The 13931-nt window shown below is 35.4% G+C and overlaps 2 protein-coding genes across 2 annotated transcripts; both read right to left on the bottom strand.

The window, feature by feature from the left end:
• Positions 1–1759: 1759 nt before the first annotated feature.
• LOC136235856 (protein NODULATION SIGNALING PATHWAY 2-like) lies at positions 1760–3457 on the bottom strand. Its single transcript, XM_066025926.1, has 2 exons — positions 3392–3457; positions 1760–3166 (listed from the first exon to the last, which is right to left on the bottom strand). Exon 2 carries the CDS (start codon positions 3123–3125, stop codon positions 2034–2036), a length of 1092 nt encoding a protein of 363 aa, XP_065881998.1. The 5' UTR covers positions 3126–3166; positions 3392–3457; the 3' UTR covers positions 1760–2033.
• A 1693-nt stretch (positions 3458–5150) lies between these two features.
• On the bottom strand, positions 5151–13014 carry LOC136235855 (protein DAY-LENGTH-DEPENDENT DELAYED-GREENING 1, chloroplastic). Its single transcript, XM_066025925.1, has 7 exons — positions 12120–13014; positions 10034–10119; positions 9363–9536; positions 7462–7576; positions 6928–7025; positions 6661–6796; positions 5151–6089 (listed from the first exon to the last, which is right to left on the bottom strand). Exons 1-7 carry the CDS (start codon positions 12756–12758, stop codon positions 6021–6023), a joined length of 1317 nt encoding a protein of 438 aa, XP_065881997.1. The 5' UTR covers positions 12759–13014; the 3' UTR covers positions 5151–6020.
• Between the last annotated feature and the right edge of the window lie 917 nt (positions 13015–13931).

Here is a 13931-nt window from a genome sequence, read left to right as displayed (position 1 = left end):
TAATTCGCCCATGGACCTCTAAAAGCTCATGATCGGCCCTGACTACCCTGCTCCACAATCTGTAACCGTCTTCTGCAACTCCACATCAGTATGAATAGAGTAAACCCAGCTCAAGGTAAATAGATTCATTCATTTTTTACATTAAACTTACATCGCAACTTTGCTTATTGATTATAGTCATTCTCGAGTGTTTTCCACAAACTAACTTAGGAATTGGTGCGGGTTCGCCGTTTAAACTGCCCTTTTGACATTGCTTTTGTGTAGTTGCAGGTTGACACATGGATTTTCAGAATTCAACCACATCGATTATATTACTTATTGACATAATTTTTACTTGATTCCGCTGTTTCAATAATATTGTTGTTGTACTTTCAAAAAAAATATATATTGGAAATATTTTTTTTAAAACGTTTTTAATATATGTTAAAAATATACATATTTTTCTATATTAAGTCATTTTTATAATAATATTATTATAGAATATAATACATATTTTAATTTCATTTATATAAGAAAATACAAAAATACAAATTCGATGAATCATCGAGTTATCCTCGATTAATTCCTAAATTTTCAATTAATTCCCGAGTAATCTCTGATTAATCACTAAATTTCTTATTAATCCCCAAATTATCCGATTAATGGCCGAGTTATCTCTGATTAATCCCTAAATTTTCAATTAATCCCCAAGTTAACCCCGATTAATCCTTAAACATCCTGATCGTTCGACTAGCGCCTAACTTTACAAACATTACAAACATTGTATTTATCTCCAACTAGAAACCTTGATTAATGGAGTTCCTTTATACCTCAACACCATTTGATTATGCTTCAATCCTTCAATAATATTTACCCAAAAATAACTTTCACCTTCTTTCACTAATTCCTTAGCTTCTCCAACATTTTCTTCTATCATTCTCAAACCCTTCAATCCAATTTCTGAAAGTCCTTCACTTTCCCTAAATATATCCTCCCACATTCTTGGATCAATCAAACTACAAATATAAGGCACTAAAAACAAACTTTCAATAGATATTTTTGCTTCTCCCAAAATTTGATAAGGAAAACATGGGAGGATAAATTAAAGATCCGCGTTTGATATCAGGTAAATAAAATTTTTCTACGTGAAACTGTAGAAGCTTGAACCTACTCTCAAAAGATAGAATATGTAGTATTTTCTCGTCTAAGTACAGTAAAACGACTGCGTACTAGAAGTTTAACTCAAAAAGCCTCACTAGACGCAGTCAATGGTCCAATCACTGCCACAATCACACCCATTCCAGAAAATCTCGGGCCAAGTGACCTTGAGGGATATCAAGACCTGATATTTGCACTCACTCCCTCATATCAACGGAGACACGTGGACCACTCCGCTCCGTAATCTGTAACCGTTTTCTACAGCTCCACATCAGTATAAATAGAGTAAACTCAGCTCGAGGTAAACATATTCATTAACTTTATACATTAAGCTTATATCACATCTTTGTTTACTGATTGTGATCATCATCTAGTCTTTTCCACTAACCGACTCAGGTATCAGAGCAGGTTTGTCATACACACGACCCCCATTTGACTTTACTTCTATACAGTTGCAGATTGACATATAGACTTTCAAAATTCAACCACATCAATTATATTACTTATGAACATGAGTTTTACTTGTTTTATTTGTTCCAATAATATTATTGTTGAAATATTTTTTTTGACACGTTTTTAATATATGTTACAAATATACATGTTTTTCTACATTATTGCTTTTAGATAGTATAATACATATTTCAATTGCATTTATATAAAAAAAATACAAAAATACAAATTCGATGAATCCACGAATAATCCCCGAGTTAACCCCGATTAATCCCTAAATTTCCGATTAATCCCCGAGTTAACCCTGATCAATCTCTAAATTTCCAATTAATGCCCCAGTTAACCCGATTAATCTCTAAATTTCTGATTAATCCCCGAGTTATGCGCGATTAATCCTAAGGATCCTAATAGTCCGACTAGTGTTTAACGTTTTTTACAACCTTTATCTATCTCCAACTAGAAACCTTAATCAATGGAGTTCCTTTATACCCTAAAACCATTTGATTATGCTTCAATCCTTCAATATTTACCCAAAAATAACTTTCACCTTCTTTCACTAATTCCTTAGCTTCTCCAACATTTTCTTCTGTCATTCTCAAACCCTTCAATCCAATTTCTGAAAGTCCCCTACTTTCCCTAGATATATCCTCCCACATTCTTGGATCAATCAAACTACAAATATAAGGCACCAAAAACAAACATTCAATAGCTATTCTTGCTTCTCTCATAATTTCATGAGGAAAATGTGTATCTATAGATTCTAAAAATGCTTCAAATTGACTTAATTGCCCTTCAAAAATTGACCCATAACTTACACTTTCTTTCAATTTCACCCCTTTTCCCCAACCTATCCCATCTCCAAATGTTATTGTTCCTTGATTGAAATTACTTGAAATTGAACTTTTTGCTATTTTTAGAAACTCTATCACATCACTTACACTTCTTCTTTTTCTCATATGAGGAAGACCCACCATGCAATTAAAAGCTAACCATTCATTTCTTTCATTTTTCTTCATTTTCATCCCTAATTTCTCCATACCCATTTCTTCTATTTCCAATTTGACCCCAAAAGTTTTTGCATATTCATATAACACCCTTTTGGAACTACTCCCTTCTTCTCCTTCAAATTTTACAATAGTCAACTTGAAGACTCTCTTTGTACTTGAAAGTGCTTGAATTATAGGAGGCCATTGAACACCTTTGTCAAAGTCAAAGTCAACTATATGAATTACTATTATACCCTTCTCCTCCTTATTCAAAGCTTCCATTATTACAGAATTTGAAGCAAAGTGAGCAAACCTGCCAAAAGGAAGAATTTGGTAGAAGGCATTGAAAGCTATCTCATAATTCATGGCTGCTTCCGATGATAGTGATGATGATGACGGCGATGATGATGATTTCCAAGAAAGTTGGAGTTTGTTGTCTAGTGCTTGGTTTAGATAATAAGCAAGACGTTGAAGGATTGAACCCGTAGGAGAACCTTTTCCAGTTAACCGGATTAAGATCTCTTCTGATAAGTCTGTCATCTTCATCTCCATTGCTTCTCCATATGCTTTCAGCAAATGGGTTATGCTTGATTCTGTGTCAAGTTCCAAAAGATTAAAACTTGGTAAAAGTAAGGGTTTTGATGTTTGATTCAGTGAGACATCCATGCAGGGACGTATCCCGGGCGGGTTGAGCAACCACTGGTCGACGGAATACGCCCAAAAATTCTATAGAAATGGTGAACGGAGCTTTAATTTTTTTTTTTGTAAAAATGCTAAAAAAAAATATCAATCTAGTACTCATAAATCACGATAAGCACCTCTCAGAGTGAATCTGTGAATCCTGATCCGTCACTGCATCCATGGAAGAAGATGAAGAAGAAACTGAAACAGTGACGAGAAAAGGTGTCATGCTTGATCATCATCTGAACACAGGGACGGATTCAGGAGCATGGCGCTTGAGCATCCACTGGTCGCCAAAAACATCAAAATTTCTATGGAAACCGTGTATAGTGTCTTAATTTTTTTTTAAATGTAAAAACACCGAAAAAATGATCACTTTAGCACTATAAATCACGAACACTAGAGACCACTGTAAACATCACAGAGTGAATCCTGAATCTGTCACGGTCTGAACAACCACATGGTTTGATGAGAATTAGAATTGGGAATTCTCTATTGAAGGATATTTAGTTTCTATGTAAAACTATAAAGGGTTATGAAAAAAATGAATAAAAAGCAAAGTTGTAGACAATTTTATGTTATCCGAAAGGTGTTTTATTTGTTTGAAATTCTTTCATAGGCATCATCTTTGGTGGGAGTTTTTAATTATATCGAAAAATATTATTTTCTAATAAAATTATTGACCTAGGGATAGTCCACACAATATTAACTTATATATTTATCTTGTTTCTATTCATGGTTTGTCGTTCCAAAATAGACACATTCCCATGATGTGCTTATCCGGATTGAATTTGCGATTCGATTTTTAAGTCTGAACCTGCTTAATTAACAGTGAGTTGAACCTGCTTAATTAACAGTGAGTTGAACTGTGCTTGATGTTACAGGGACACCAAATCCCAGTGTGGCACGTAGACTTCTCCAAGTCCTCGACCAGCCAATCAATACTGAAGGGGACTATCCTCTTATATGCAACCCGTCAACACATCTATTGGTAATCCGTCCCAGAAGGTCTCCCTGTATATCAAACCTCGCGCTAAAAGGACTCTCTATGGACTATCTCGGAGCCCTAAATGTCCATAGGGTTCCACCCCTATGGAGACATATGCCTCTCTTCACGAAAGCTGAATGCCCAAGTCTCATAGTCCTTAGTGGACTAGGGTGGATTGTTTAAACCAATACTGACTGCTTATTCAGGGGTGGCTGAGATCTAACGCTAGAGAGTCTATGTCCCTTATAGTGTTCCTTATACCAACTTGGCCTCCATGATCAACTGACATTAATATGTTCCATTCTTCTCTCCTCATCGAAGCCTCCTTGTAGCCTTCCTAATGCATAAGGTTGAGTTTGCTTATGTCCAAACTCCGCCGAGTTGGCATAAAGAACATTATAGAGAGACAGAACCATTAATCACTTAGTCAAAGAGGTTTTAGTATTATGTCATGGAACCACTGAACTAAAAGCCCAATTCATATTAATACCTGACGTAATAGAATCTGATATTAGGTCAACCATTTAACCAAAAGATTCAGCTAATAAATAAAAGGCATAACACATCCGCAACCCTCCAAGCTGTCAAAAAATTATAACTAGTCCCATGAACTTCAAAACGTTACAACTAACCCCTTCAACTTGCTTATTTAGAACAAATAACCCCTCAAATAACACGTGACAATACGTAATTGGAACTTCAAAACGTTACAACTATCCTCCTACTATCACACGCTGCCAATCACGCGTTGCCACATGGCATATAAAGAGTTATTTGTTCTAAATAGACAAGTTGAGAGGGTTAGTTATAACGTTTTGAAGTTCAGGGAAGTCGGTTACAGTTTTTGGACAACTTGGAGGTTGTTGATGTATTAGGCCTAAATAAAATTTCAGTAACAATCAAATACATAAATATAAACCTCAAATTTTCTAATTAATAAATTTTAAAAATGTCACAAAAGTTCAATTCTCATTACAAAATTCCCTCAACTTTGCTTTCATTTCTAGAGATAATAAATAGTTGATATATATACCTTTTATCTTAGGGATAAGATAACAAAATACGCCTAAGTTTTTTGAGAAAGTATCAATATGAGCTCCACATATAAAATCGCACCAATATTGGCTTAACGTTTAAAAAAGAGTACCAATTTAGATCTCGATAATGAAATGTGACACGTCATTCATATTACTTCGTTAAGTTTTGATTCCTCTCTTCACGCACAATTGACAGAACTCAACGGAGTAATATGAATGACGTGTCACGTTCCATTATCGAGGCCTAAATTGGTACTCTCTTTTAAACGTTAATCCTATATTGGTGTTATTTTGTACGTAGAACCTAAATTGATACTTCCCCAAAAACCATAGGTCTAAATTGGTAACTTATCCCTTTGTCTTATAAATAAATAGTTTGCTAGCCTAAGACCTCATCCTTGTGCCTTTGATACTAAACAACTAGGCTTTATATCTTACAAAATCATATATATATATATATATATATATATATATCCAGTGACGGATCTATGATGCACTAATAGGGGGATGCTGGTAGTGGTCTCTCGTGATTTATGGGTGCTAGATTGATATCTTTTGTGCGTTTTTACATAAAAAAAATTAAAACCCCATACATGGTTTCCAAAAGAATTTTGACGTTTTCCGGTGACTAGTGAGTGCTCAAGTCGCCTAGATCCATCCGTGTATGCATCCATCTCTATACAATATAAGAGTGGCAAAAAATGGGAGATAATCTTGCCTTTAATGGTCAAAAGAATCTCACTAGTGACGCTTCATCTCTTGGAATATGTTGGACACCTTGGGAGATAATCTTGGAAGGAATTTGAATAGCTGCCACATAAACACAATCAATCAATAACGTTTAGCAGAACATTCTCAACTAGGCGCGAATCCTGAAAATACTAGATTAGATTGAATATCCGAGAAAAAAAAAATCAAAATTAGACCAAACTGTTAACTTTTTTGATCCAATTGGTCGACCTTGGTCAAAAAAGTAAAAAGTTTTACTCGGATATTCAATCTAATCTAGTATCTCTACTATATGTGTTAACAGCTTTAGTTAGATTTGGAAGAAGAGTACGCAACTTTAACATAATTTGTGTTATGGATAATCTTGTAGATATTAGATTAGATCGAATATCCGAGAAAAGAAATCCAAAATTGGACCAAACAGTTAACTTTTTTCACCGAATTAGTCGAATTTGGTCAAAAAGAGTAAAAAGTTTGTTCTAATTCTAAATCTTGTCATCAGATGTCCGATCCAATTTAATATCTCTAGGATCCGTGCCCAACCCTAACAGTTTTAGTTTAATTTGGAAGAAGAGCAAACAGCTTTAACATAAATTATGGTGCGGAGAAGTTGTGAATTTGAGTAAAATAGAGTTTAGAGTTTAGAATGTACCCAAAGCTTCACACAGGCATCGATAATAACCGGAACCAGACACACAAAAATAGTAAGAACCGACTCTTCAACTTCAAAACCGTAGTGATCAACAATTATCTCCAGCAAGGTTACCCATCCAGATTCAGAATGGTACCTGCAGGTATGAAGTTCGCCACAAAAGAATACAAATTACGAGAATTACAGGCCGTAAAACATTCGCAATCCAAGAGTAAACAGATAAAACATTTATACTCTCAGTAGAAAAAGCACAGAAGAAAGTTTTACCCTAAAAAAATGTCTGTGATAAGTATAATTAAGAATGCCTTTCCAGTGTCGGAAATATTATTTATTATCTTATATCCAGTAAATTTCAGCAACGCTACCTGCAACATTAAGGAGAAAAAAACATAAAAAGAAGGCAATGTTGCATCTAATAAATCATGGCACTTGATTATTTATTTTTACACATCGAGCTCTTGACTTCAAGAGCTATGATCAATGGCTCAATAAAGGGCGGCCCCGTGAGGGGTCCCACCACAAGGATGTACTGGGGGCAAGCCTTCCCCTACCAATTTTTTGGTAAGAGGCCGCTCCTAAGACTCGAACCCGTGACCTCTCAGTCACACGACAACAAAGTTTACCGTTGCGCCAAGGCTCGCCCTCTCTGATCAATGGCTCAATGTGGAAAAAAAAAGATCAAGGGCTCAATGTACGAGTTTATGAACAATCAAGCGTTCAATGTGCAAAAACAGTAAAGATGAGGGGCCTTAGGATACTAAATATTAAAGTTTTATGCAAAGAGATGGGATTGTCACTCACTTTATTCTGATTGAAGTATAAAAGAATGAACAATGAGATCCCAAATACCATATCGGACCATATGTTTGCGAATGTTCTTCGGTTTTCTAATCTCCACTCATCTCGGAGCTCTAACCTGTTGAACAAAATACACATAAGCTAAAAGGTCCCCTTAGATAATTACTATATGAAAAAAAGAGAATGCAAATACTTCATCAATCTTTTTTATCAGGCGCGCCAAAGGCGCATGGCAAACAAGGCTCTAGGCCTAGCGTCTCACCACCCTCCATGGCGGGCGCAGTCACCTTGGAGCGCACTAGGCGCCCCTTTGTGCGCCAAGGCACAATATGTATTTAGGGTTTTTTAAAGTGTTTTATTGTAGGTTTATGTTCACCCTTCGATTAGACATCTCTAAGGGTCCAAAATAAATAAAGAAAAAAAAGAAAGAAAACAAAGATACACATTTGAATTGGAAGAGTAAGAGTGAGAGCCGAACAACTGACAACACGATGATCTAATAAACTTCTGCTTCAGTTTACTGTTTAGTTCTAGTGCTCTGATTCTAAATTGATATCTGATTTATTCCACTATGTTTGTACAAATAAAATTGTGTTCACATTCAATTATTATGCACTGTGTACGAACAGAACCGATATTTGATATTTGATTGCTTCCACGATGTCTAATATCACTACTAGGTTTGTAATTTGTTTGTATTATGTTTACACAAACAAAATTGTGTTCGCCTATGTATACAATTATTATGCTAATGCACGTGTACAAAGAGTAACAGATACTTAAACAAACATTAACAACTATGTTATGCATGTGTACAAACAGAATATTGTCATGGTTTAGTATTTATAACATTTTGATTTAGAATTTACAATTTCTTGTAGTTTAAATATTATCATCATTTATAGCTTTATAAATTTTATTTTTGTTAATGCGCCTTGTGTCACTTTGGTGCGCACCAAACTCGTATGACATGGCTCCAAAACCCCCTTGCACACTTCCAAAATTTTGAATGCCGTTTTCATCTCTATTTGTGTGTTTGAACCTATAACTGAGCTTTCGAGCCGTGTTTCGCTGTGCTAAAGCTCGACTCGTTTATAAATCGAGCCGAACACAGACGAGCTTTTATCGAGCCGAACGCCGAGCCTCCCATGAGCGGCTCAACTCATTTACAGCCCTACCCTTGAAATTTCTCTCCTAAATCTCTACTTTCTATGCAAAAATTCTCTTTTCTTGTTTTTTACGGGTAAATTAGGATTATTTGCATTAATTCTAAAACTCTCTCTCTTACCATAAATAAGGAAAATTTGAGAAAATGTTACCAAAAGTGTATTGGTAATACAAAACAACGTACAAATGTGGCAAGCATGTCGTAAGAGTATAAGCCATAGCATTGATCAACTACATCTACATAGCATTGTCTCATTCAAAACTCAACCTCCTCAATCCCCAATTATCAAAATAAGGTAATAGCAAATTGAAGACATATTTCCCTAGTCCCTACAAGTAAGCGTTGTGGAGTTGATTGTATGGAAGCTGCAACTTTCACAATGTGCAGAATCCTAAAGTTCATCAGATGTATGATGAAGCCCAATACAAGACAGATGAAAACCTCAAGCAATGTAAAGAATAGTTACCGAAAAATCAGTATCGATGGATCTTGAGAGAAGTATCAACTAGGCAATTATTTAATCTTCCGTACGGATCCATTTCCTAAATATTATGCTTCTTACTAGGATCCAGGTAAACTACTAGATAGCATTTCTAACACCAAGACTCTATGAAAAGTCCTATCAAATAACATAATTTACTTTTCGGACTTTTATCAAATAGACAAAATATTTGCTGAAGTAATTAGAGATCATAACAAAAATAGACGCAAATATACGAATCAGTGAAATTCTTACGCTTTATGCCGTAACTCCCACCACATCTCCTCATCAGAAAGAGGTGGAGATTTACCAATCTCTACTTCAAGTCGATATCTTGCTCTCTCGACATTTAAATCCTTCACCATTGTAAGCTTTTGACTTTTTCTCACATCAAGCATCTGTGCTGCAAGTGGTACAGTCTTCACATACCTGTTACAAATCATCAACAGAGAAACATTAACATACACCCGAGATAGATTTGCAAGGTTTCTGGTATATCATCTAAAGATGCATGGAGGAACATGTTGAAATTGGCCGACCGGATTAGTACTTTCACACATTATATTTTGCATTCAATGATTCAACATATTAAGCAGAATGAGCACATCTAACGAGAACTGAACTCAAACTAGGGGACTACTGATATTGCTTATGACAGTATCAATCAAGACCACTATTTTCAAGTAATAATTAGCACTTACCAAAGCTCCAAACAATTCTCATTTTAGATGGTTTAGACGTTTAGTTATGCCCCAGATAATCAAACTAAATGTTATTCTCAACACAGCCAAGCCAATACTTTAAGAATATTAGACAGAGAGATATAAAAAGAATAACGTATAAGAAAGAATTTCATTATTGTAAATGCCACAGAGAGTACAAGTAAAGGAGATTTCCTTCCGGAAAAAATATGTCCTAACTGTTACCTGTCTAGGAAAGGCATAAGAACATAGTCATGAACAGCGAAGTCGAGAGCCGAAGGAACCAATATCAATACCGCGAGAAATTTAGCCTGTAAAAAGGATGAATATGACTAGGTGTGAAACAATGCACCTATAAACAATGTGAATGAGCAAACACAATATGATAACAATCTGAGAATTCAACAATGTCCATGTATGTAAATCACATCTGATGTAACCGAGCATTGTTTAAATAAATGATACTTTATCTAATTTTCTGGGTAAATTACACCTATGGCCCATCAACAAAGGCCTTATTTTCTTTACGGCCCCTTGCCTTCAAAATCTGACATAAAAGTCCCTAACTTTGCCATTTACTAACACAAAAGCCTCGTAAATGACCGTTCATGAACTCAAAATGGAAATTTTAAGAATTAAAGTTGTTAAAAACTATGTTTTCCATGGAACCACATTCTTGATTTTCCAAAATCACCATTTTCAGAGTTTTCTCTCTCCTAACCAAAAACATTTGAATGACCTCAAAACCAAAACGTTCAAGAGTTAAAGTTGCTTAGAATATAATTTCCATCAGTTTTAAGCTGGAGGGTTACCTGATATTGGAGTAGTCAAAGGTTAAAGGACTTCTATGTCCGGTTTTGATGGTAAAGCGCTGTAAAGCAAGTAAAATCTAATTTAAAGGGTCATGGGTGTAATTTACCCTAATTTTTCTTGATGTGAAACTTAATCTCAATGCTATATTCATCATGCAATCCTCTTATTCCTTTAAACTCTCAATGCAATTTCAAAATTCTTCCCACAGCAAAATATGAGTTTATTGAGGGCATACTAGTATAGACAAACAGAACGAAATTTGATAGAACATAATGTAACATGATGAAACAGACTTTTAATTCAAATTTCCAGTCAATTTAATTGCATTGTGATCTACTAAAAATGCTCTATGTACATTTATCTCAACTGCCTAGTGCTTAACCATTCGGCTGACTGTTCGAGCTACTAATTCTTTTATCTACTCGAGATCTTAACTGTATACTATTTGCATCGCGGAGTTACAATATTCATCCATCCTTGCAACCACTACTTTGTATTTTTTAGAAAGTTTCAGTTTCTTAGGAGGTTCCTTCCATAGATTATGCATTTCATAATCAGTGCCATGCTTTATGATTTAAATAAGCCATACCCATTTCAAATTTGAGGTATGAAAACGCATATAATTTAGCAGAAATGGAGAGCCCGAAGGTTCATACGTCCTGATAAACTGAAAGTACAGCATAGCTTTATACATAGTTGTTAAAGGCGGGCCTTAAGCAAGGCTCAAGGTACTTGATTGCACAAGGCAAGGCGCAATTTAAAAGGCTCTCGCCTTGTGCACCTTGACTGGATTCGGAGTCTGAGTTAAGGCGCGTACTAATCTAATTTAAATAAACCTAACCTTAACCCTTGATCTAAATAAGAATATCAAGAGACTTAAATATAGAAAGACTAGATAGAGATTAAAAGTAGAGTGACATAAAGAATAGTCTCCACTCAAATAGAAACAGCGACACAGAAACAGAAGAATTAGTTAGGTACCTAGCACTAGTTAGGTACTTAGGTTAAGACGTTAAGTATATGTTAGTGTCTCTATAATGTATGAACTTAACTTGGTGTTTTTGACATTTAGTATTAGTAATGAGTATATATATATATATATATATGTTTCTTTTTCTGTGCCTCAGTGTTTCTCAGGCGCGCGCCTTGAGTTGCGACTTGAGCCTAGGCTCCATGACTTCGTAGCGCCTTGCGCCTTTAACAACTATGGCTTTATAGACTTACATGAATTAACACAAAAGCTCAAAGTGATGTGTAAGGTTCTGAGAATAGTTTTACTACATCTAATACTCCTCGAATTGGGACTGGAACTCTAGACCTCTTGCTCTATAAGCTCTCATACCATGTTTTGAGAAATTTAACCTAAAAGCTTAAGCAAAGTAAAGTCAAAAACAATAGTTTTATTATCTCTAACAATGACAAATTGAAAAGATTGCATAACATAAAAATTCATCAAACAAAACAGTAGGATAAGTTCCAAGTTGCAGCAAACTCATACCGAATTCAATGAAGCATATCGGAAAATCCTGTCTTCATAAAGCAAATCATCATCTTCCTTACCAAGAACCAAATCTCTAACAGACTCAACAAACCCTTTCACTGGAACTAGGTCACTAGGATCTGATAAAACATCATCACCTGAACCCCCAATTCCACCAATTCCACCATTTCCATCCAATTCCCGATTCCACCACGAACCATTCCCAGAATAACCATTAGCATCATCATCAACAATCCAGTCCTCCCACCTTCTACTCTCTTCATTCAACATATCTTCTTGTGCTTCCCTCAATTCCACAATTGCCTCAGCTCTTCTCTTCCATGCCTGAAACTTCTCCTCTTCCGATAACTCTTCATCACTCGAACTCTCCAAAACCTCATCCTCAACCATATCATCGTCCTTCAAACCAAGCCAATTTCCATCTTCATCAAAAAAGAATGTCTGCCACCAAGCCTTTTTTTTCGTTTTCCTTTTATTCTTCGCACTTGGAACTAACTCACAAAACCTCCTCCTCCTCCTAGAACTACTCAATCGGAGTAAAAAATTGGGCGAACTACGATGAAAATGTAAAGAATTCCTGTACGGATTTTGCTCAATGAAGACTAAACTTTGGGATAATACAATTGAAGTGCTCATTAAGAATAATATGTATAGAAACCCACATTTTCAAGCTCTTGAAATCGCAGTTGAAAAAACATGAAACTGCTGATTAAGAATCAAAAAAGGCATGGTAAACTACAGTTTCTAAGGCCAAAATTGAAGAATCGAAGAAGCAGAAATCATTCGATAAATTATACAGAGAAGAAGAAAGAAACTACCGTTTAGCGACACCTAGAGAAGATGAGTGGAATTTCTTCTCAGGATGAAGCTAAGAAAGAACAGAGATGTACAAAGCAGAGAAAACAAAGAAGATAACAGAGTTGAGATAGCGGATAAAAGAGGTATAATGTAAATTACTTGGGTACCCTCCCTGGTTTGAAGCAGATAACGAGCCAGACTAATGGCAAACATGTAATTTATATATTTGGATAAAGTAAATTTAGGAATATATATCAGAGAATTTAGGAATGATAATAAATTGTTTTTGGGTAAATTGAATGTTATGAAAACCGGACCGGACCAGCTGGTTCTTAATATGTTCAACAAATGGGATTGAACCATTTGAACCGGTCGGATAGAACGGTTATCAATTCACATATGTTTAACTTAAAAAAAATAAGGGAAAATTACAAAACCGGGTCAAATGGGAGGCCCATTTACATATTTAACCCATTTACTCAACCTACTACATATCTAGACTGATTTTGTGTGACTTTCTCATAATACCCTCAATATTTACGCGCGGCTCGCCCCATCCCATCTGACTTCGCATATTCGACCATATGCGAAGCCTGCGAAGCTAATGTTTGGATTTACTTAATGAATTTAGTTCGTATATGCGAAGCTTGCGAAGCTGAAGTTTGTTTTGCTTGATGAATTTAGTTCGCATATGCGAATGCTGGATATGATTTGAAGCTAATTCGCGAAGTGGTATATAACAAAAAAAATGGCAAACAACAACGGATTCGAACATTAAAATTATAACATTATCAAAATTTACAACAAGATTGCCACAATAACAAAATTCAAATCATAACATTATCAAAATTTACAACAAGATTGCCACAATGAACTCTACTAACTAATCATTTCAAAGTGAACCTAACTAATCCGGTACCAATCTTGAAACGGATGAGTAATCTTGGTGTGCACCATGTGACACATCCATCCCAAAAGGTCTGGACTTCCATTTCTCAGGTCTAGACTTCC

Source organism: Euphorbia lathyris, chromosome 7 (assembly GCF_963576675.1).
Source record: "Euphorbia lathyris chromosome 7, ddEupLath1.1, whole genome shotgun sequence".
Taxonomy (NCBI): Eukaryota; Viridiplantae; Streptophyta; class Magnoliopsida; order Malpighiales; family Euphorbiaceae; genus Euphorbia; species Euphorbia lathyris.
This window is presented reverse-complemented; position numbering and strand designations above follow the sequence as displayed.

Bases quoted from the DNA above. Each gene is read 5' to 3' on its own strand.
- LOC136235856 (XM_066025926.1), bottom strand. From the start codon at position 3,125: ATGGAGATGAAGATGACAGACTTATCAGAAGAGATCTTAATCCGGTTA.
- LOC136235855 (XM_066025925.1), bottom strand. From the start codon at position 12,758: ATGAGCACTTCAATTGTATTATCCCAAAGTTTAGTCTTCATTGAGCAA. The intron at 9,537-10,033 runs GTAACAGTTAGG...GATTTGTAACAG, and splicing joins CTTATGCCTTTCCTAGACAG to GTATGTGAAGACTGTACCAC. The intron at 7,577-9,362 runs GTAAGAATTTCA...TTTGTTCAACAG, and splicing joins TGGGAGTTACGGCATAAAGC to GTTAGAGCTCCGAGATGAGT.